The following is a 24,769-nucleotide window of genomic DNA, read 5'->3' as shown; positions in this document are numbered from 1 at the left end:
CACCCCATAACAGTGCCATCCACAGACCCCTCCACCCCATAACAGTGCCATCCACAGACCCCCCCACCCCATTAGTGCCATCCACAGACCCCCCACCCCATTAGTGCCATCCACAGACCCCCCCACCCCATAACAGTGCCATCAAAAGACCCCCCCACCCCATAACAGTGCCATCCAAAGACCCCCCCACCCCATAACAGTGCCATCCACAGACCCCCCCACCCCATAACAGTGCCATCCACAGACCCCCCCACCCCATAACAGTGCCATCCACAGACCCCCCCACCCCATAACAGTGCCATCCACAGACCCCCCCCCCCTTAACAGTGCCATCCACAGACCCTCCCCACCCCATAACAGTGCCATCCACAGACCCCCCCCCACCCCATAACAGTGCCATCCACAGACCCCCCCACCCCATAACAGTGCCATCCACAGACACCCCCCCCACCCCATAACAGTGCCATCCACAGACCCCCCCACCCCATAACAGTGCCATCCACAGACCCCCCCACCCCATAACAGTGCCATCCACAGACCCCCCCACCCCATAACAGTGCCATCCACATACCCCCCCACCCCATAACAGTGTCATCCACAGACCGCCATTGCCGCTCCAGTACAGTTCTAAAATGTATAATTCAAATAATAATGATTCATGCTGCCCCTTCTGTAGTATAACATTCAATATATCCTACTCACAGGGCTACGGTTATCGTAATGCAGACGAGCGGCAGCGTGACTGACTGATGTGACGTGCCTGCGCCGCCTGCTTCATTCATAAAGTAGGCCGGGCAGGCACGTGACATCAGTGAGTGATGCTGCCGCTCGTCTGCCCGGCTGGCCTGCATTACGATATAACAGTAGCCCTGTGAGTAGGATATATTGAATGTTATACTACAGAGGGGGCAGCATGAATAATCATTAATTGACTTACACATTTTATAACTGTACTGGAGCGGAGGGCCGGAGCACAGTGAACGCATCGGCCTCCAGCTCCTCCTCCCAGTCCCTCCCCGCTGATACATCGCAGCCTGCGATGCTGGAGCATGGCAGGCTGCGATGTCAAAAGGTGGCGGAACGCCGTTCCGGTGCGTTCCACCAGAAAAAAAGCCCTTTGGAAGCCTATTGGGTACATAATGATCTGATGCTCTCAGCCTTAATAAATGCTAGGAACATTAGGTATGCAGATGGCCATAGGTCTTCTCCTGAATTCAATTGTTTTGCCATCCTCAGAGCTGGGATACAATTGAATACTGGAGCAAAAGTGGTGGTATCTTGTGCTACACTTAGGTATTGCAAGCCCCGCCTTCTGTCAAATTAGAACCTCCTTAAACATGAAACAATTTATATTTTTTATTTCTTCCAGTGTCCCCATAACAGTGACATTCATAGTGATCCTATAACCGTGACATCCACAGTGTTTCTATAAGTGACATTTACATTGCACCCACAACAGTGACCTTCACAGTGCTTTGTCCCCCTTAACGGTGACTTCTGCAACACCCAGCCATGGTACATTTGGTAGGCCCAGGTGCAAGGAAGGGGGAAAAGGCAGTAGAGCCACATACAGATCTCTGGCCCAGTAGACGTGCTTGTCAGAATAGTGTACTAACTGCATGTGGTACTAAAACACAGTGCATGGGGTTACTGGGATTATCTTTAGCTGCAATCTAGGAGATGCACCACCTACTGTACCACAGAAGTTAAGACATATTCCTGCACCGATAAATTGCAAATACATTTTCAGACATTCACGTCTCTGACCTTAACACATTTCTGCACACTTACAACCAATGGTGCGCCCTCAGTGGTACAGCAGTAGTGGATAACATGATGTGCTTAGTCTTATAGTGTCACACCAGATGGTCAGCAGCCATGAAACCCGGCAACAGCCTTTAAAAAAGGTATCCCTGCTTTACAGCCTGTGTCCACCTTATAGTCTCTGATTTGGTGGGCTAGTATATACCTTTGTTTTATCAAATGTTAATAATGTTGCATTTTAATTGTTTTCTTACAATCAAATACTTTTCTTTATTGGAGTGGAAACATCAACACATCATCTTTTTCATATCTTGTTTCTTCTTGAATAGATTTTTTATTTTTTAACCACTTCCCACTGACCACTGACATACAGATATAGCATCGTTAGCGCTCCCTTCAGAATCGCGGCAGCGCAAAGCGATTTCCAATTCAATTAGCAAACCCGAATCGCGTAAATAGCCATTGAGAAAATTCAGGCTGCAATGTTGGTTTGTGAACACCAGATGGCACATGGAACTACAGTCAGTTAGTTAGTTCCCGTGCGCTATACTGTGTCTCCAGCAGTGAAAGGGTCTCCAGCAGGAATCCTGTGCCCTGGAGAGCAAAGAATAAAAAAAATAGCAATACATATAAATAAGTGATAGATCCAGGAGCATACACAAACAAATAAATTAATATCCAATAAATAGGTCCTTCACTAACTGCCTGCTGTCTCTGTTATCTGGCAAATTCCATTAAAAGATGGAAGCGCTGACATTGATAGTTACTTACCAACTACTGACACCTTGTCTATACTGCAACAAATTGCTGTGAACTTTGATAAATATATATATATATATATATATTCTTTATTCTCCTATTCTATGCTGCTACAATTATATTAGAATATGGAAGAGAACTGGACTTGTCTTATTCCCCTCTGTGAATTGGAACACTATCTAACTCAGGTGCTGCTACATAAACTATGATATTTATGGGATATTAATGTATTTGTGTATGCTCCTGGATCTATCACTATGTTAAATGTATTGCTATTTTTTGTTCATTGCTATTTTTTATTGCTGGTCATTATTTTGCTGCTATATTGATTTATTATATGTAAATATATTTTATATATTTATATTATATATAAATTTACATATAGTATAATTATCGTAATATTGTATAATTATTTTTTTTTATAATTTCTATCTATCTATATATGTCCATTATACTGTACAATACATCTAAATACCTCATATGGATCATGGAATAAATAATTATACAATATTACACTAATTATACTATATGTAAATTTATATATAATATACTGTATTAACATTCAGCCACTATAGGAACATAGCTAATAAATACACTCTGTATCCACTACTTCAGAGAAAAACAAAATATAAATAAAAATGGAAAACTGCATCAAGATACAAAACAATATACAATATAAGGATAAAAAAACAGATGAATGCAATAATATTGATTGTGTATCTGACATACTTGAAGCAAACTATCTTATTACTTGAAATTGGGACATTCTCTAATAACTTTCCTACCCCCCCACTCTCAGTATGGCTACAATAGGATCTAAGGCCCCTTTCACACGGGGCGAGGAGGGGCTGGAGGGGTAAAAAATAGGGCTGGAGGGGTTAAAAATTAATAAAAAAAATAATAATAAAATACTGTACAATGGACTAACTGTACATTCACATTTATGTATCGATCGCAATTATGATTCAGTACATCTAGAATATTAGACTATATATTTGCATATGCAGCTCTATAATATATCTGTATACACCGCTCCATTGTGTCTTTACATCTGTGATACAAGTGGATTAGATTTGGATAACACCTGGTGATACATTGTACCGGATTTTCTGCGGTCTACTGCATACAGATATATAATAGAGCAGTGTGTACAGATATATAATGAAGTGTTGTATACAGATATGTAATGGAGCCGTGTACAGTATACAGATATATAATGTAGTGGATACAGAGTGTATTTATTAACTATGTTCCTACAGTGGCTGAATGTTAATACAGTATCGAAAAACAACATGTACAGTATGGATACATTTGTATTTAGCAAAGCCTTTTGAAAATTTCTTCCTTGACGGCACCCCCCCCCCTCCCCCCTTCTGCCAGGACAATTCCCACACCTATTCTTGCTATTCTTAATGTTTGATCTCTTTCTCCACAATTGCGCAATGGAAACCTAATATGAATTATGATGTTAACACTGACACCATTAAAACAAATATTGTTACATGAAAAACAAAAATAAATAAATCAATACAGCTCCAGCGCTGGGTAAGTTTTAAAATACACAAAGAGTTTACAGGCAAAAATAGACCAATATATATAGCATTGCTACTATATTGATTTATTATATATAAATATATTTTATATATTTACATTATATATAAATATACATATAGTATAATTAGTGTAATATTGTACAATAATTTTTTAATACAGAGGTTATCTATCTTTCAATCGATCTATATCTATATATGTCCATTATTCTGTACAATACACTATATCTAAATCACCATACCTCATATGGATCATGGAATAAATAATTATACAATATTACACTAATTATACTATATGTAAATTTATATATAATATAAATACTGTATTAACATTCAGCCACTATAGGAACATAGCAAATAAATACACTCTGTATCCACTACTTCAGAGAAAAACAAATAAATAAATATGGAAAACTGCATCAAGATACAAAACAATATACACTTAAAGGATAAAAAAAAAGATGAATGCAATAATATTGATTGTGTATCTGACATACTTGAAGCAAACTATCTTATTACTTGAAATTGGGACATTCTCTAATAACTTTCCTACCCCCCACTCTCAGTATGGCTACAATAGCATCTAAGGCCCCTTTCACATGGGCGAGGAGGGGCTAGAGGGGTTAAAAATTAATAAACAAAAAAATAAACTACTGTACAATGGACTAACTGTACATTCATATATTTATGTATCAATCACAATTATGATTCCCCCTCCCCGTACAGGCTGTCTGTGAATTAGATCGCACGCTATCTCTCTACACACTGATGCCCTGCCCTCCCATTCACTGAAAGCCCAGAGGCAAAAGGAACTCCCTGTTTGGGGGAAGGGGGGTTCAGGGATTCAGGGAACACATGACACCTGAGCAGTTTCAGGGACGACGTGACCCCTGAGCGACTGAGGGAAGACGTGACCCCTGAGCGACTGAGGGAAGACGTGACCCCTGAGCGACTGAGGGAAGACGTGACCCCTGAGCGACTGAGGGAAGACGTGACCCCTGAGCGACTGAGGGAAGACGTGACCCCTGAGCGACTGAGCTGAGGGAAGACGTGACCCCTGAGCGACTGAGGGAAGACGTGACCCCTGAGCGACTGAGGGAAGACGTGACCCCTGAGCGACTGAGGGAAGACGTGACCCCTGAGCGACTGAGGGAAGACGTGACCCCTGAGCGACTGAGGGAAGACGTGACCCCTGAGCGACTGAGGGAAGACGTGACCCCTGAGCGACTGAGGGAAGACGTGACCCCTGAGCGACTGAGGGAAGACGTGACCCCTGAGCGACTGAGGGAAGACGTGACCCCTGAGCGACTGAGGGAAGACGTGACCCCTGAGCGACTGAGGGAAGACGTGACCCCTGAGCGACTGAGGGAAGACGTGACCCCTGAGCGACTGAGGGAAGACGTGACCCCTGAGCGACTGAGGGAAGACGTGACCCCTGAGCGACTGAGGGAAGACGTGACCCCTGAGCGACTGAGGGAAGACGTGACCCCTGAGCGACTGAGGGAAGACGTGACCCCTGAGCGACTGAGGGAAGACGTGACCCCTGAGCGACTGAGGGAAGACGTGACCCCTGAGCGACTGAGGGAAGACGTGACCCTGAGCGACTGAGGGAAGACGTGACCCCTGAGCGACTGAGGAAGACGTGACCCCTGAGCGGACTGAGGAAGACGTGACCCCTGAGCGACTGAGGGAAGACGTGACCCCTGAGCGACTGAGGGAAGACGTGACCCCTGAGCGACTGAGGGAAGACGTGACCCCTGAGCGACTGAGGGAAGACGTGACCCCTGAGCGACTGAGGGGAAGACGTGACCCCTGAGCGACTGGAGGGAAGACGTGACCCCTGAGCGACTGAGGGAAGACGTGACCCCTGAGCGACTGAGGGAAGACGTGACCCCTGAGCGACTGAGGGAAGACGTGACCCCTGAGCGACTGAGGGAAGACGTGACCCCTGAGCGACTGAGGGAAGACGTGACCCCTGAGCGACTGGGGGAAGACGTGACCCTGAGCGACTGGGGGAAGACGTGACCCCTGAGCGACTGGGGGAAGACGTGACCCCTGAGCGACTGGGGGAAGACGTGACCCCTGAGCGACTGGGGGAAGACCGTGACCCCTGAGCGACTGGGGGAAGACGTGACCCCTGGCGCTGGGGAAGACGTGACCCCTGAGCGACTGGGGAAGACGTGACCCCTGAGCGACTGGGGGAAGACGTGACCCCTGAGCGACTGGGGGAAGACGTGACCCCTGAGCGACTGGGGGAAGACGTGACCCCTGAGCGACTGGGGAAGACGTGACCCCTGAGCGACTGAGGGGAAGACGTGACCCCTGAGCGACTGAGGGAAGACGTGACCCCTGAGCGACTGAGGGGAAGACGTGACCCCTGAGCGACTGAGGGAAGACGTGACCCCTGAGCGACTGAGGGAAGACGTGACCCCTGAGCGACTGAGGGAAGACGTGACCCCTGAGCGACTGAGGGAAGACGTGACCCCTGAGCGACTGAGGGAAGACGTGACCCCTGAGCGACTGAGGGAAGACGTGACCCCTGAGCGACTGAGGGAAGACGTGACCCCTGAGCGACTGGGGAAGACGTGACCCCTGAGCGACTGGGGGAAGACGTGACCCCTGAGCGACTGGGGGAAGACGTGACCCCTGAGCGACTGGGGGAAGACGTGACCCCTGAGCGACTGGGGAAGACGTGACCCCTGAGCGACTGGGGGAAGACGTGACCCCTGAGCGACTGGGGGAAGACGTGACCCCTGAGCGACTGGGGGAAGACGTGACCCCTGAGCGACTGGGGGAAGACGTGACCCCTGAGCGACTGGGGGAAGACGTGACCCCTGAGCGACTGGGGGAAGACGTGACCCCTGAGCGACTGGGGGAAGACGTGACCCCTGAGCGACTGGGGGAAGACGTGACCCCTGAGCGACTGGGGGAAGACGTGACCCCTGAGCGACTGGGGGAAGACGTGACCCCTGAGCGACTGGGGGAAGACGTGACCCCTGAGCGACTGGGGGAAGACGTGACCCCTGAGCGACTGGGGGAAGACGTGACCCCTGAGCGACTGGGGGAAGACGTGACCCCTGAGCGACTGGGGGAAGACGTGACCCCTGAGCGACTGGGGGAAGACGTGACCCCTGAGCGACTGGGGGAAGACGCGACCCCTGAGCGACTGGGGGAAGACGCGACCCCTGAGCGACTGGGGGAAGACGCGACCCCTGAGCGACTGGGGGAAGACGCGACCCCTGAGCGACTGGGGGAAGACGCGACCCCTGAGCGACTGGGGGAAGACGCGACCCCTGAGCGACTGGGGGAAGACGCGACCCCTGAGCGACTGGGGGAAGACGCGACCCCTGAGCGACTGGGGGAAGACGCGACCCCTGAGCGACTGGGGGAAGACGCGACCCCTGAGCGACTGGGGGAAGACGCGACCCCTGAGCGACTGGGGGAAGACGCGACCCCTGAGCGACTGGGGGAAGACGCGACCCCTGAGCGACTGGGGGAAGACGCGACCCCTGAGCGACTGGGGGGATGAATATTAAACAAAACGTAACATTGAGTGATTTGGTGAACACATAGTGCCTGAGCGATTCAGGGACACCATGCAGCTACCCAGGGAATGCAACCATAAGCCTGTGATAACTGTGCGGGTTAGTGGGTGTACCAGCGTGATTCCGGAACACGTAGGACCGTGGAGAAATGGCACCTGGTTAATTCGAGGGATGGCCGCCACATTGTGGCTGAATCAGGAAGCTCGGGGTAAGCTGGAACCTGCCACCGGCGTGATAACGTAGAATGCCAGACCCATGAACCTAATTGGGACCAGCTCCTTGCCATGTTGTTTTTTTTTTTTTTTTGCTTCAGCAGTGCGGGGTTAAGGGCAGCAGGCAACCAGCCGGCGACGCGGAGAAGCGGCACCCGCTGACAGGATAGGGCGGTTGTGCTGCTAGTCCTGCCGCCCGGGACCCCAGCATCAGCCCCCCCCCCCCCCCCCCCCAGTCCTTGCGTGACAACAAGCAGGAAAGAAGGCATAACTGCAGCTGCAACAGTGCTATACCTTCCCTGACAGACAACAGAGGCAACCCACCATGATTTAAGCTCATAATTAGCAACCAAGCATCTAAGTTAACTCTGGGAGCGCAGAATCTCCACAAATAAATCAGCAGTGACCCCTCAGCCGAATGCTGAGAAGCCTGACCACAGAGCGCCGTACGGCCGCCAGACTCCTGATCCCAGCCTGAGACGCCGCCCACCCCCTCGTCGAGCTGCGCCAACCTGTGGTGCATGCGCCGGAGGGGGCCCGGTACCTGGAGAGGGAGGCAACTGAGGCCGTGAGCCTGCGCGGAGCTTCTGGCCGGGGTTCTTGAAGCAGGGAAAAGCGAGCGGCTGGTGGCAGGCGCGTCCGCCGGGCCGCAGAGCGGTAATACTCACAGAAGGCGATGCGCCCTGGATGCACTGAACCCGGTCCGGAAATGACGACACGAGACGCGACCGGGAGTGACGTCAAAGCGCAGGTGCTAGGTAAGAAAGGAAACGGGCGCCCTCCTGCTTGTACTAGGGGGTTTCAATAGGGGGAGGGTGCTCCACCCACAATTACAGGCTGCATGCAGCCTTAACTATATATATATACACTACGTGCAGAATTATTAGGCAAATGAGTATTTTGACCACATCATCCTCTTTATGCATGTTGTCTTACTCCAAGCTGTATAGGCTCGAAAGCCTACTACCAATTAAGCATATTAGGTGATGTGCATCTCTGTAATGAGAAGGGGTGTGGTCTAATGACATCAACACCCTATATCAGGTGTGCATAATTATTAGGCAACTTCCTTTCCTTTGGCAAAATGGGTCAAAAGAAGGACTTGACAGGCTCAGAAAAGTCAAAAATAGTGAGATATCTTGCAGAGGGATGCAGCACTCTTGAAATTGCAAAGCTTCTGAAGCGTGATCATCGAACAATCAAGCGTTTCATTCAAAATAGTCAACAGGGTCGCAAGAAGCGTGTGGAAAAACCAAGGCGCAAAATAACTGCCCATGAACTGAGAAAAGTCAAGCGTGCAGCTGCCAAGATGCCACTTGCCACCAGTTTGGCCATATTTCAGAGCTGCAACATCACTGGAGTGCCCAAAAGCACAAGGTGTGCAATACTCAGAGACATGGCCAAGGTAAGAAAGGCTGAAAGACGACCACCACTGAACAAGACACACAAGCTGAAACGTCAAGACTGGGCCAAGAAATATCTCAAGACTGATTTTTCTAAGGTTTTATGGACTGATGAAATGAGAGTGAGTCTTGATGGGCCAGATTGCTGGATTGGTAAAGGGCAGAGAGCTCCAGTCCGACTCAGACGCCAGCAAGGTGGAGGTGGAGTACTGGTTTGGGCTGGTATCATCAAAGATGAGCTTGTGGGGCCTTTTTGGGTTGAGGATGGAGTCAAGCTCAACTCCCAGTCCTACTGCCAGTTTCTGGAAGACACCTTCTTCAAGCAGTGGTACAGGAAGAAGTCTGCAAGGTAAGAAAAACATGATTTTCATGCAGGACAATGCTCCATCACACGCGTCCAAGTACTCCACAACGTGGCTGGCAAGAAAGGGTATACAAGAAGAAAATCTAATGACATGGCCTCCTTGTTCACCTGATCTGAACCCCATTGAGAACCTGTGGTCCATCATCAAATGTGAGATTTACAAGGAGGGAAAACAGTACACCTCTCTGAACAGTGTCTGGGAGGCTGTGGTTGCTGCTGCACGCAATGTTGATGGTGAACAGATCAAAACACTGACAGAATCCATGGATGGCAGGCCTTTGAGTGTCCTTGCAAAGAAAGGTGGCTATATTGGTCACTGATTTGTTTTTGTTTTGTTTTTGAATGTCAGAAATGTATATTTGTGAATGTTGAGATGTTATATTGGTTTCACTGGTAAAAATAAATAATTGAAATGGGTATATATTTGTTTTTTGTTAAGTTGCCTAATAATTATGTACAGTAATAGTCACCTGCACACACAGATATCCCCCTAAAATAGCTAAAACTAAAAACAAACTAAAAACTACTTCCAAAAATATTCAGCTTTGATATTAATGAGTTTTTTGGGTTCATTGAGAACATGGTTGTTGTTCAATAATAAAATTAATCCTCAAAAATACAACTTGCCTAATAATTCTGCACTCCCTATATATATATATATATATATATATATATATATATATCTATATATATATATATATCTATATCTATATCTATCTATCTATCTATCTATCAAAGTTCACAGCAATTTGTTGCAGTATAGGCAAGGTGTCAGTAGTTGGTAAGTAACTATCAATGTCAGCGCTTCGATCTTTTAATGGAATTTGCCATATAACAGACAGCAGGCAGTTAGTGAAGGACCTACAGTATTTATGGGATATTAATTTATTTGTTTGTGTATGCTCCTGGATCTATCACTTATTTATATGTATTGCTATTTTTTTTATTGCTGGTCATTATTTTAGCTATTGTCCTGATTTTAGTTACCGTATATACTCGAGTATAAGACGAGTTTTTTGGCACATATTTTTGTGCTCAAAAAGCCCCCTTGTCTTATACTCGAGTCTTGATTTGGCCGACCTGAAAATGCCACTGCAGCGAGCGGCCCAGCCGGTGCGTGACTGACGTCACTTAGTAGCGCTCCTGCTTCCTGAAGTGGGAGGAGCGTTACTAAGTGATGTCAGTCACGCGCCGGCCAGCCAGCTCCCGCTCGCTGTAGTGCATTCATCGTGACAGTGAGTACAGAGGCCGGACCTGTTATCAATAGGAGAGAGATTGTTTTACACAGGAGTAACATACTTTACACGCAAAGGCAGTTATGTGCGCAGTTTAGGACACGAGGGGACACATAGGGCCATGAGGGGGACCAGCATAAGATGCTTTATGTCTTATGCTGCCCCCCCCCCTCATGGCCCTATGTGTCATAGCACATATCCCCCATAACAGCGTCCTCCGCAGATCCACCCCATAACAGCGTCCTCCGCAGATCCACCCCATAACAGCGTCCTCCGCAGATCCACCCCATAACAGCGTCCTCCGCAGATCCACCCCATAACAGCGTCCTCCGCAGATCCACCCCATAACAGCGTCCTCCGCAGATCCACCCCATAACAGCGTCCTCCGCAGATCCACCCCATAACAGCGTCCTCCGCAGATCCACCCCATAACAGCGTCCTCCGCAGATCCACCCCATAACAGCGTCCTCCGCAGATCCACCCCATAACAGCGTCCTCCGCAGATCCACCCCATAACAGCGTCCTCCGCAGATCCACCCCATAACAGCGTCCTCCGCAGATCCACCCCATAACAGCGTCCTCCGCAGATCCACCCCATAACAGCGTCCTCTGCAGATCCACCCCATAACAGCGTCCTCCGCAGATCCACCCCATAACAGCGTCCTCCGCAGATCCACCCCATAACAGCGTCCTCCGCAGATCCACCCCATAACAGCGTCCTCCGCAGATCCACCCCATAACAGCGTCCTCCGCAGATCCACCCCATAACAGCGCCCTCCGCAGATCCACCCCATAACAGCGTCCTCCGCAGATCCACCCCATAACAGCGTCCTCCGCAGATCCACCCCATAACAGCGTCCTCCGCAGATCCACCCCATAACAGCGTCCTCCGCAGATCCACCCCATAACAGCGTCCTCCGCAGATGCCCCACATATGCTGCATTTCCCACCCTAGTCTTATACTCGAGTCAATAATTTTTCCCAATTTTTGGGGATAAAATTAGGGGCCTCGGCTTATACTCGAGTATATACGATAATAAACACGTACTCCACCAGAAGCGCAGTGAAAGGGTCTCCTGCCAGAAAATAACCTGCACTTTCAGCCTGCAGACAATACCCCCCCCTTCCCCCAAACAGGGAGTTCCTTTTGTCTACAGGCTTTCAGTGAATGGGAGGGCAGGGCATCAGTGTGTAGAAAGATAGCGTGCAATCTAATTCACAGACAGCCTGTAAAAGGGGGGGGGGGGGGACGCAACCCTATTCAGAGCCTCAGTAAAGTTAATTGGATATACATTCGATTTGCTAATATAAGCTTAAGTCCTCAGAAGTTTTTTATGTTATATTTATATCCAGTGTAGCAGTATATTGTGTATTTACATAGTTCCACTACCAATCGTAATGCATGACTGCATAGAAATGTAAATACTGATATTATTAATAACTAGCTATGTATTTTTTTTTACAAATATTAAAATATATTACATGTACAGCAGGCTGGTTTTCTAGCCTGCATTTGTGGGAAGGGCATAGGGTACTTAGCCGTCCGCACAGCCTCCACCAGGCGTCGGCATCGCGTGGTGGTGACGTCATTCCTGTACGACTTCGGGTTCCGGCTTCCCCAGCTTCAGCGGTGTAGTGGCGACCGCGTCCCCTCTGCGGCGTCGGTAAGTGGGCACGGTGCCTTCGTTTTCTGCAGGTTGGGTGTCATGCGCGGCCGCCGTCAGCCGCGCGCTCCACGCCTTCTCCCAGGCACGACTGCTTCCGCCGCAATACATGTGTCGGGAGGTCTTTCTGAAATTGTGCATGGCTGCTCCGCTGCCTCGTCTCCTACCTACAAGCCAGGGACACCCCGTCGTTCTCTCCCGCTCATCAGTTCCCTGCTCCTGCACCTTTCTCAGGGTCAGTCTCCTCATCGCTCTTCTCGCTGTGGCATGAGGGGTCTGGTCTCTGGGACATGTGTTAGAAGGTCTGCTTTCCTCTGCACGCCGGTATTAACCCCTGCTTCTCCATTTCCCTTCCTCGGGGGCCTGCTCCATGCTCCCAGTTTTTTGCATGACCTGCATCCGGGCCCACTCAGGGCCACGTTCAACAGGTCCCAGTCCGCCATGAGTCGCAGCATCCTCAAACGCCGTTCCCCCTTCCACACAAAGGCCCCTCCCCGGTCCGGCCGATGGAGAGCCCCCGTTCACCATGCTGTGTCTAATTAGCAACACTGAGCGCAAAAAAAAAAAAAATTCAATTGCCTGCCCCTCCATGGTTTGCCCTTCCAAGTGCGTTTAGGTTCTCTTTGTGTCCTGTCGCCTGATACGTTCAGGTTCTCTTCGTGTCCTGTCGCCTGATACGTTCAGGTTCTCTTCGTGTCCTGTCGCCTGATACGTTCAGGTTCTCTTCGTGTCCTGTCGCCTGATACGTTCAGGTTCTCTTCGTGTCCTGTCGCCTGATACGTTCAGGTTCTCTTCGTGTCCTGTCACCTGATACGTTCAGGTTCTCTTCGTGTCCTGTCACCTGATACGTTCAGGTTCTCTTCGTGTCCTGTCACCTGATACGTTCAGGTTCTCTTCGTGTCCTGTCACCTGATACGTTCAGGTTCTCTTCGTGTCCTGTCACCTGGTACGTTCAGGTTCTCTTCGTGTCCTGTCACCTGGTACGCTCAGGTTCTCTTCGTGTCCTGTCACCTGGTACGCTCAGGTTCTCTTCGTGTCCTCCCGCCTGGTACGCTCAGGTTTTCTTCGTGTCCTCCTGCTCAGGTTTTTCGTCATGTCCTGTTGCCTGATATGCTCAGGTTTTTCGTCATGTCCTGTTGCCTGATATGCTCAGGTTTTTCGTCATGTCCTGTTGCCTGATACGTTCAGGTTCTCCTCATGTCCTCTTGCTTGTTATGTGCAGTTTTCCCTCCGGACACGTCCGGCTTTTCCCGTGGCCCGTTCGTCTGTCACGTCCACGTTCACTCCGTGTTTCTTTTCGACCTGTCACGTTTCAGGTTTTCTCATGTCCTGGTCCTGGCACTCAGGCCCTCGTTTTTGTCCGGCTTGTCTGACCTACTTGTTTTTCGTTCATCTTTCCAATCTTTTCCTTCATCTGCTCTCGCCACTCAGGTCAACTCCTCTCCTACTGTCCTGTCACGCCACTTGTCTTCTGCCTTATAAGTGTATCTATCACGGTCAGTTCGTGCTTCTTACCTGTCACGCTCTGGTCCTGTGGCTCTCCGTCGCCGTCACGCGCGGGTCATGTCACCTCACTGCCTGCCACACTGGTAAATTCCACGCTGGCATCCAGTCGGGGCTTCGTCACCAGAGGCGTCTCGGCTCTCGGTCGTTTACAGGGCCCAACTTTTTCAAAATCACCTGTCACAGGTCATGTTTCTTTCACTACCTGATACGCTCAGGCAACTTGTTTTTCCATGTTTTTCTTTCAGGTCTTGTCCTTCCATCACCTGATATTGTTCAGGTTATTTCCACTCTCTCTTCTGCCTGACATGTACCCTGGGTCTCCAGTCCGATCATTCATTCTGCACAGTCCATTGTTTTTTTTTCCCCGTAATTTCCTGACCCGCTCAGGTTGTCATTTCCTTTCTCGTTATTCAGGTTTTCGTTCTTTCTGATCGTCATCCACGTAAGTTCCGTTTTCAGAATATTTTGGTGTACATCTTCACGCAGGTACCAGTTAAAATTTCTTCCTCACTTGCCAATCCCAGGGTCGCGGGGTGTGAAGTTTCACCCTCTTCGCGGACATTCCCGGGCATTTTGCTTGCTCCCAGTGTTCCATTTTTTCCATCCTAATTCCTCTTGGCTCCAGGTAAGAAAGAAAAAAAAATGTAATTGCATGAGGTTGGTCTTTTCACTTCAGATCCTCCCAACAGGGTCCGGCTCGAACGGTGTGCCCATCTTTTCCTTGATATCATGTCCCACGTGTCTGACATTGAAGACTCAATGTCTATCCCGGAGTCAGCCATCTCCGAGGCAGCCAGCCACGCTTCTTACAGACACTGGACCATCCCCAGGTTGATACCTAGAACTTGCGATTCGGCAGTAACGATATGCGAAAAGAGGGAGCGCTAGCGATGACACAACTGTATCTCACTTTATGTGGTAATAACTTTGGAACAACTTTACTTATCCAATCCAGATATTGTTTTCTCGTGACACGTTGTACTTCATGATGGTCATAAATTTGAGTTGATATATTTCATCTTTATTTATGAAAAAATCCCAAATTTACAAAAAAAATAAAAATTAGCAATTTTCTAAATTTCTATTTCTCTGCTTTTAAAACAGAAAGTGATACCTCATAAAATATTTTTTAGGACGTTAGAAGGCTTAGAACTTTAGAAGCAATTCTTCAAATTTTTTTGAAAATTGCCAAAACCCACTTTTTAAGGACCAGTTCAGGTCTGAAGTCACTTTGTGGGGCCTACATAGTGAATACCCCCATAAATGACCCCATTGTAAAAACTACACCCCTCAAGTTACTTAAAACCGATTTTACAAACTTTTTTAACCCTTTAGGCGTTTTACAAGAATTAAAAGAATATGGAGATCAAATTTTAAAATTTCACTTTTTTGGCAGATTTTCCATTTTAATCAAATTTTTTCTTTAACACATCGATGGTAAACAACCAAACAAAACTCAACATTTATTACCCAGATTCTGCGGTCTGCAGAAACACCCCACATGTGGTCATAAACTGCTGTATGGGCACACAGCAGGGCGCAGAAGAAAAGGAACTCCACATGGTTTTTAGATGCCATGTCCCATTTGAAGCCCCCCTGATGCACCCTTGGAGTAGAAACCCCCAAGAAGTGACCCCATTTTGGAAACTAGGGGATAAGGTGCCAGTTTTATTGGTACTATTTTTTGTACATATGATTTTTTGATCATTCATTATAACACTTTATGGGGCAAGGTGACCCAGAAATTGGTTGTTTTAGCACAGTTTTTATTTATTTATTTTTACAGCGTTCACCTAAGGGGTTCGGTCAAGTGACATTTTTATAGAGCAGATCTTTACGGATATGGCGATACTTAATATGTATACTTTTTTCTTATTTAAGTTTTACACAATAATAGCATTTATGAAACAAAAAAATTATGTTTTAATGTGTCCATGTTCTGAGAGCTATAGTTTATTTTTTATTTTTTGAGAGATTTTCTTATTTAGGGGCTCATTTTTTGCGTGATGAGGTCATCATTATCATGGGGAGTAAATAGAAGTGACTGGGCCCCAAAGCAATTTTTTGTATGGGGCCCCAAAGCAATTTTTTGTATGGGGCCCCCCACCCCGCATATTGCTGTATTGCTGCAGGGCTGACACCGACTGTCCCAATGGTCTGAGCCCCTAAAAACCACAGCTCACTGTCTCCATAAATAAGGGACGCCTACAAGTAGCCAGGTTTTAATGGATTTACACCTATCGCAAGAACTAATATTCTGGGACTTGTAGTTCACCAGAAGCAGTACATGAAAGTTGGGGGGGCTCTGGTTTTCTGCGACCCCCCGTATCTACATCAGTGCTGGAAATGCTCCATTCACATGTCCTACGGCAATGGCTAAATACTATACTTGGCAAGGACCTACTGACGTTACAACATGATGTGGATCAGAAACAGGAGAGTAACGTGCTTTTTCACATGGATCATGGAGTTTGCAAGTGTCAGCAGCGCAGGAGAAGTATGCGGAACCTACTCATGTAGTAACTTATTTTGAACTGAGATGTGGGGGGGACTGTAGGCTGAGGTGTGGGGGGGACTGTAGGCTGAGGTGTGGGGGGGACTGTAGGCTGAGGTGTGGGGGGGACTGTAGGCTGAGGTGTGGGGGGGACTGTAGGCTGAGGTGTGGGGGGGACTGTAGGCTGAGGTGTGGGGGGGACTGTAGGCTGAGGTGTGGGGGGGACTGTAGGCTGAGGTGTGGGGGGGTCTGTAGGCTGAGGTGTGGGGGGGTCTGTAGGCTGAGGTGTGGGGGGACTGTAGGCTGAGGTGTGGGGGGGGGGGAGACACCAACTCACTGTGAACTGGCTATATACTATTTCAGTTACATGTCCTACCTCAGGAGATGCGAGTTCATAGTGAGCAAACGGACCTTTCATGATGTCAGGAGCACGTGATCAATCACATGAGTGGGCGGAGTCAGGCTTCGGGCTGTGCTGGAGACTGTGTTGCTGCTCACATTTGGTCACACAGGGGGCGGTGTTTGGTGATGGACAGGCAAGGCCACCAATTGGAGCTGAAGGGGCCTGGCCTGAAAAACTATTAGATAATTAGGAAACTTTGTGCCTCACGCTGCTGGGCGCCGGGCCCCTTGTCAGTCCCGACCCCGAAGCAGCTGCTTCCCCTGAAGTTACGCCACTGTCATTATCCATTCCTGGATAACCGCTTTAATGGATTGTTATGCAGTCCTGGCATGTTACTGGCGACTAGGGATGTGGAATCCCTCTACAGCTTCATCTTATACATCTGGAATTTGAGAGACATATGTTTTTATAAACAAGGGGGCGAGAAATGCATGACAACATGTTCTTGATTGGCTTAGTTTAATTCTCATGAACAATTTCTTTACTTTTTACCAGAAATTCTTCCATTAGCTCGGCAAGGTTACCATGGATAGTCCTTGTGCACTTACCTATGCTAATCTGTACCTGGGCCAGTAGTCTTTAACCCGTTGCTGGAAGATTTCACAGCATCTATTCTAATGTGGTTGAGCTATATTGATGACATTCATTCTGTGGCAGGGCACCAGAGACTAGTTTTGTGATTTTGTAACTGTGTTCAACCAGAAGAATCTGGTGCTCTTTCTCACCTGTGAGATCCTGGAGACTTGTATCAATTTTGTGGATATCACAATTATTCTAGAGACCAATTGCTAGATCAGTACCAACATTTTTCAGAAATCTACTGCAACTAACAGTTTACTCATATGGTACAACTGCCATCATAGGGTGCTTAAGTCTGATATTCCGAAAGGCCAATATCTCCAGACCAGAAAGAATTCTTCAGCATTGTGTGCGTCTCCCACGTTGCGGTCAGAGATGCGTGGGGGTACTGTGCTTATGTTTAAAAACCACTTGCAATGTATCTACAATTCTGAGCTGCATGTTTACTGGTGGCTCTACTGCCTTTATCCCCTTATACTTTCTCCTGAGGGTTCCACCTGTACCACCTCACAGTGGCCTCTGCTTTGGTGGGCCACTATATACCTTTGTTTTATAAGGTATTAATAAAGTTGCATTTCAATTGTTTCTTTACAGGCAAATGCTGAAACGGCGATTACAGGATTGTTTGTTTTTTAGAATATTCCCAAATTTTCCTTTCGCAAATTTTTAAAATAAATTATACCGTATTTTTCGCCCTATAAGACGCACCGGCCCATAGGACGCACCTAGGTTTTTGAGGAGGAAAATAAGAAAAAATAATATTTTGAACCAAAAGGTGCGCTTTTGAACTAATTGTGGTCTGTGGGTGACGCACTGTTATGGAGGATCTGTGGATGACACACTGTTATGGGGGATCTGTTGTTATGGGGGATCTGTGGGTGACACACTGTTATGGGGGATCTGTGGGTGACGCACTGTTATGGGGGATCTGTGGGTGACGCACTGTTATGGGTTATCTGTGGGTGACACTTATGGGGGATCCTCTCTGGATGGCACTGTTATGAGGATCTGTGTATGACAATTATGGGGGGGGGATCATCTGTGGATGACACATATATAGCATCTTATGCTATGTGTCATCCACAGATCCCCTCCATAAGTGTGGGGGTCGCATTTGCTTTTATAATGGGGGTGGGGGTCGCATCTGCATTTATAATGACAGCGGGGCCCGTGCAGTGACTATTCTACTACACGGGCCCCGCTTACTGTATAATCATATCCCTAATAGTTAATTGTGTGCATGTAAAAGCATAATGAGCGATAATGATGAGCGCTATTACTTACAATTAGAAGCGCTCGCCGTTGAGAGCAGAGAGGAGGGAGGAGGCAGGCCGGGAGGACGGGCGCTGGCAGTGTGAGTCATACGTCATGCGCCCACGCCGCCTGCTTCATTCATAAAGTGGGCGGCGCAGGCTCGTGACGTATGACTCACACTGCCAGCGCCCGTCCTCCCGGCCTGCCTCCTTCCTCCTCTCTGCTCCGAACGGCGAGCGCTTCTAATTGTAAGTAATACACAGCGCTCATCATTATCGCTCATTATGCTTTTACATGCACACAATTAACTATTAGGGATATGATTATACAGTAAGCGGGGCCCGTGTAGTAGAATAGTCACTGCACGGGCCCCGCTGCCATTATAAATGCAGATGCGACCCCCAGCCCCTCCTCCCTCACAGCTGATACACCCACCGCACGGCATCGCGGCGGGTGTATCATTGAAAACTAGGCAAAATCTGCTACATTCGCCGTATAAGACGCACTGCTATTTTCCCCCCACTTTACGGTATATAACCCTTAAATTGGATCTTTGAAGAATCCAGCATCCTGCAAAAACAAGCTCTCATATAGCGAAATCAGTGTAAAAATATGAAAGCTATGGACAAGACTGAAAAAAGCAAAAACTTGGTCTTAAAGTGTCAAACAGTTCATGGCATTAAGTGTTAAAAGACAGTTGGTGTTCAGTGATTTGCTTAGTTGCACACTAGATGGCACTATTCACTAATGAACATTACCGTGAATTCTACTAACTGCAAGAATTACACTAAATTGATGTATTAGAGTAATTTTGTGTTTATTTTTTATAGAATCTAGATCACTTCGTAGAGATGTGTTCAGCCTCTGACTTCAATGTGTCATTTTTTTCGTTCAGCGCTGTCAAAATATTTAATGAAATCTACTATGGTTTTTGTTATAATACAGAAGTGAGTTCACACTTTGTGTAAAATTATGCAAAAAAAGAAAAAACTAATGTGATTTGACTACAGTGCATGAACTTAATTTTAAAACAAAGTTTAACAAGGATAGAGAAGTCAAATTCTTTTTTTTTCCTCATAATGACATGCTCAGCAATCTTATGTGCACAAGATAAACTGTTATGTTCTCCATCTTTCTGTTCTAGGCACTACAGTCTCTGTAATGAAATTGTTCAAAAATCTGCCTGTTCGAAAGCAGTATTATTCCACTGCAAAAAATTTTAAGGAAGAGCTCAAGAAGATTCAAGATCTACTTATTTCATACGGACTTATTAAGCCAGATGTTAGGATTGTACTTGTACATAATAAGGTAATTCAGCTATTTTTAATAATATATATGACCAGAAACAGTTGCACTTTTTTTTTATAGGCTAACATACCTGTATTTAAAAAATAAAAATGAAAATATTGGCATTTTGGGCAGTGTCTTACCAGCGCATAAATGAAAACACTACATCACCAGTGGATGGCAATGGTAAAGCAGGGAGGGAAGGCCTCCGTGCTAGAAGGAGTAAAACGTTGGTGCGACCAGAGAGAGCTGAGACCTGGTCTAAAACTTTCCCGAACACCTGATGTACCTATGTGCCAAATTTCGTGATTGTAGATTCCTTAAGCGGACATACACACATACACTCAGCTTTATATATTAGATAGTAACATAGTACATGAGGCCGAAAAAAGACATTTGTCCATCCAGTTCGGCCTGTCACCCTGCAAGTTGATCCAGAGGAAGGCAAAAAAAAACTAACTGTGAGGTAGAAGACAATTTTCTCCACTTTAACTGCTGTTTCACACGAGCGGATGCCGTGCGTGACATCCGCTGCGTGAATGACAGCCAAGACCCGATGCGGACAGCAGAAGCACGGAGCATTAACATGACTAATAATGGTCCGTGCCTCTCTGTGATCTCTTTACTACGAAATCACAGTGAGATAAAGTTGTCACTGTAATTCTGTAGTAAAGAGATCACAGAGAGGCACGGAGCATTATCAATCATGTTACTGCTCCGTGTTTCTGCTGTCCGCATCGGGTCTTGGCTGTCATTCACGCAGCGGATGTCACGCACGGCATCCGCTCGTGTGAAACAGCCCTAAGGGAATAAAAATTTCCTTCCTGACTCCAATCAGGCAATCTGAATAACTCCCTGGATCAACGACCCCTCTCTAGTAGCTATAGCCTGTAATATTATTACACTCCAGAAATACATCCAGGCCCCTCTTGAATTCCTTTATTGTACTCACCATCACCAGATAATGATTCATAATGCTGTATGTTCTTGCTTGACCTTGGCCATACTGATTTATACTGACGGCATTATGTCAGTACATTCATTAAGGCCCCATGCACACGGCCGTTGTTCACGGCCGTGTGCGGGCCGTGGAACCGCGGCCTGGATCCCTTCCTGTGAGCTGGAGCGCACGGCGTCACTGGTTGCTATGACGCCGTGCGCTCCCTGCTGCCGCCGCAATACAGTACTACACTGGTATGATCTATACCAGTGTATTACTGTACTGTGCCGGCAGCAGGGGGCGCACGGCGTCATAGCAACCAGTGACGCCGTGCGCTCCAGCTCACAGGAAGGGATCCAGGCCGCGGTTCCACGGCCCGCACACGGCCGTGAACAACGGCCGTGTGCATGGGGCCTAAGTCTGATGTTGGGCAGGGACACGCAAAATTTTAAATCATTATAATACCATGAAGTTCTGTCACGGGATCAGCCCTCAGTATGGGAAATACTGCTGTCACACAGTATGTGTTTTGCAGAGTGAACACACTCATCCGAAACTGGCCTAAGACTTGGAGATGAGCAAATTTTCATCCGAATTATCTGAATTGGTCAAAAAAGTTGATTCAAGTACGTATTGACTCTACCCAATCCTAAATTGCTTTAACCCCTTCATCACTACCACCATGCATGTATGGTGGAAGTGGGGAGTTTAATAATGGAGCATGCTCGTGTGTGCCATAGGTGCCGGGTTTCTGATATATAAAACAAGAGAGACCCAGAGCTAGTGTGCGCGGTTGGTGGAATGCCGATCGCAGACATTCGTATCTAAGGGGGCATTCCTGTGAGCTCTGCACTCCTGGGGCCTGAAAGGCTTCCCTGTGCTGAGATCAGGGAAGCCATTTATTTTTGGTCATAGCCTCTAGTCATAACCATAACCCAGCCTATTGCAGCTATAGTTTTTATGGAGGCCTGCAGATGGCAGGGCTGTATAGGAACATAGCAAATCTGTAATACATTGCAATGATTATTAATTGCAGTGTAAGGGCTCTTTCACACTTGCGTTCTTTTCTTCCAGCATAGAGTTCCGTCGTCGGGGCTCTATGCCGGAAGAATCCTGATCAGGATTATCCCAATGCATTCTGAATGGAGAGAAATCCGTTCAGGATGCCTCAGGATGTCTTCAGTTCAGGACCAGAACGTTTTTTGGCCGGAGAAAATACCACAGCATGCTGCGCTTTTTGCTCCGGCCAAAAATCCTGAACACTTGCCGCAAGGCCGGATCCGGAATTAATGCCCATTGAAAGCCATTGATCCGGCCTTAAGCTAGACGTCATTTCGGTGCATTGCCGGATCCGACTTTTCGCTTTTTCTGAATGGTTACCATGGCTGCCGGGACGCTAAAGTCCTGGCAGCCATGGTAAAGTGTAGTGGGGAGCAGGGGAGCACTATACTTACCGTCCGTGCGGCTCCCGGGGCGCTCCAGAGTCACGTCAGGGCGCCCCACGCTCATGGATGACGTGATCACATGGCACGTCATCCATGCGCATAGGGCGCTCTGACGTCATTCTGGAGCGCCCCGGGAGCCGCACGGACTGTAAGTATACCGCTCCCCACTACTACTATGGCAACCAGGACTTTAATAGCGTCATGGCTGCCATAGTAACACTGAACGCATTTTGAAGACGGATCTGTCTTCAAATGCTTTCAGTTCACTTGCGTTTTTCCAGATCCGGCGTGTAATTCCGGCAAGCGGAGTACACGCCGGATCCGGACAACGCACGTGTGAAAGAGCCCTAAAGCAGAAACAATCTGAAGATTACAATGTTCAGGTTCCGTAGGAGGGCTTAAAAAGTAAAATGTTTTTTAAAAGATTTAAAAAAATTAAATCATACCTATAATAAAAATAAACAAAAAAGAATGAACATGATAGATTAGCCATCCCTTTATCCCAAAACGGCCATACTATTAAAATATCAACATATTTCTCACTTACAGTGAAAGCCATAATCGAAAGATAAAATCCAAATGCCTGATTTGCTCTTTTTTGTCACTCCACCCCGACCTAAAATTTAATAAAAAGTGATCAAAAAGTCATATACGCTCCAAAAAGTAAACATTAAAAACTACAGCTCACTCCACAAAAAGTGAGCCCTAACACAGCTCCATAGACATAATTGTACAAAAGTTGTCCGAATATGGTGATGAAATGAAAAAATACATTGTACATTTTTTTAAAGTATTAAAAGATAAGAAAAACCTATACAATTGTGGTTTCACTGTGATTGTAGTGACCAAGAGAATGACGAGAACATGTTAGGGACCACTGTAAAAACAAAACCCATAACATTCCCACCCCATTTGCTCTACATAGTATGCAATATTAAATGGTGCCATTAGAAAGTACAATTTTTCCCGCAAAATGAAAAGCCCTCATGTGGCTATGTGAATGGAAAATGTAAAAAGTTAAGGGCTTCGGGAAGGGTGGGACTAAAAAACTGAAAATAGTCAAGTTCTGAAAAGGTTAAAGAGGTTTTCTGGGCATTTTATCTTATGAGCCCTTAGTAATAAGACTGAGTTCTGACTTTAGTTATTTGACCATCAGTTATTGTGAGCCAAAACGTAGGTGCGGGTCAAAAACACAACAGGTGCAGATCTTTCCATTACACCTTACCTATGAGTAGGCTTCACTACAGGTTTTGGCTCACAATAACTAATGGAAATAACTGATCAAATAACTGAAATGTGAACTCTGCCTAACCTGTGGAGAAAAGTCGTTTTACGTAGTATTTTCCATAGTATTTACACTCCCTCAGTCTGCTGATGTCTCCATCTCCCCTGCACTCGCACAGGCTTCTAACCTCACCCAGATCCTGACCAAATGTGCCCGCTTATTTTCCTATTCAGCTGCATTTGCTAAAAAAATTGTATTGCAGATATTTTTATTGCCATGAAAGGTTTTGTGTTTTTTTATTTTTATTGTCCTTCTTTTGTTGCAATTTTTAGACAAAAACACTAACTGCTGCATTACATTTTGTTGCAAAGACCTTTGGCACCAAAGCTTCTGTGAAACTACAATTACCAGCATGCACACTTAGTCGGCTGTTCTTGTAACTTCTATAGAAGTGAAAGGAGGATTCTGGGAGTTGTTTTGCCAGAACAGCTGGAGTGCTTGAGGTTGCTGATCTCAGGACTATGAGAGTTATATAAATATAGCACATTTTTTTGGAGTGGTGTTTTTGCAATACGCCAGTCCTGTAGGGTGAGCGATTGTGAGGTCACAGGGGACAGTTAACAGACCGAGGGTTGCTATTGGTACTCAGTTTTCAATATACCCTGGGCAGGCCTACAGCAGTGATGGAGAGGATGGCACATTGATGCTCTGGGGCACTCTCTGGTTATAGGGACCAGGTCTGGTGGTAGGTGAGGTGCCCTAGGTGTTGTAAGTTTAGTATGCCGGTGGCAAGATCCCTTATAGTTTGTGACGCCAGTGCCGGAAACAGTGGCACACCAATTTATTGTATTAATAATTGAGGTACACACGGTTGTGGTGAACCAAAACTCCTTTTTACTGAACAGTTCAACTATATACAGGTTTCAGTTAGTTTCTCATGCAGGGTCTTGGTAACAGGCAGGCTTCACATAAATGACAGGCAAAGTCTTTGCAAGATACTCAGAGGGAATTAACACTCACAGATCAGGCTGTACTTTCTTCAGATCCTGTCTGGCTTTCTCCAAGGCCCGTATGCCCTATAGCTGGCTTTATCCTTGGGTAGGAAAACCTTACTCTGGTATAAATCCTCTTGCTGTAAAA

At 46.9% G+C, this 24,769-nt stretch overlaps 1 protein-coding gene across 6 annotated transcripts in view; it reads left to right on the top strand.

The window, feature by feature from the left end:
* PMS1 (PMS1 homolog 1, mismatch repair system component) overlaps positions 1-24,769 on the top strand; it is a 488,451-nt gene that overhangs the window by 65,889 nt on the left and 397,793 nt on the right. For all 6 annotated transcript variants that reach the window (XM_044304355.1, XM_044304357.1, XM_044304354.1 and 3 more), the window contains one exon: positions 19,877-20,040. In XM_044304355.1, the coding sequence (XP_044160290.1) occupies positions 19,877-20,040 (164 nt within the window). The remainder of the gene's footprint in view (positions 1-19,876; positions 20,041-24,769) is intronic.

Source organism: Bufo gargarizans, chromosome 8 (assembly GCF_014858855.1).
Source record: "Bufo gargarizans isolate SCDJY-AF-19 chromosome 8, ASM1485885v1, whole genome shotgun sequence".
NCBI lineage: Eukaryota > Metazoa > Chordata > Amphibia > Anura > Bufonidae > Bufo > Bufo gargarizans.
The sequence above is the reverse complement of the archived record's forward strand: the minus strand, read 5'-3'. Positions and strand labels throughout refer to the sequence as shown.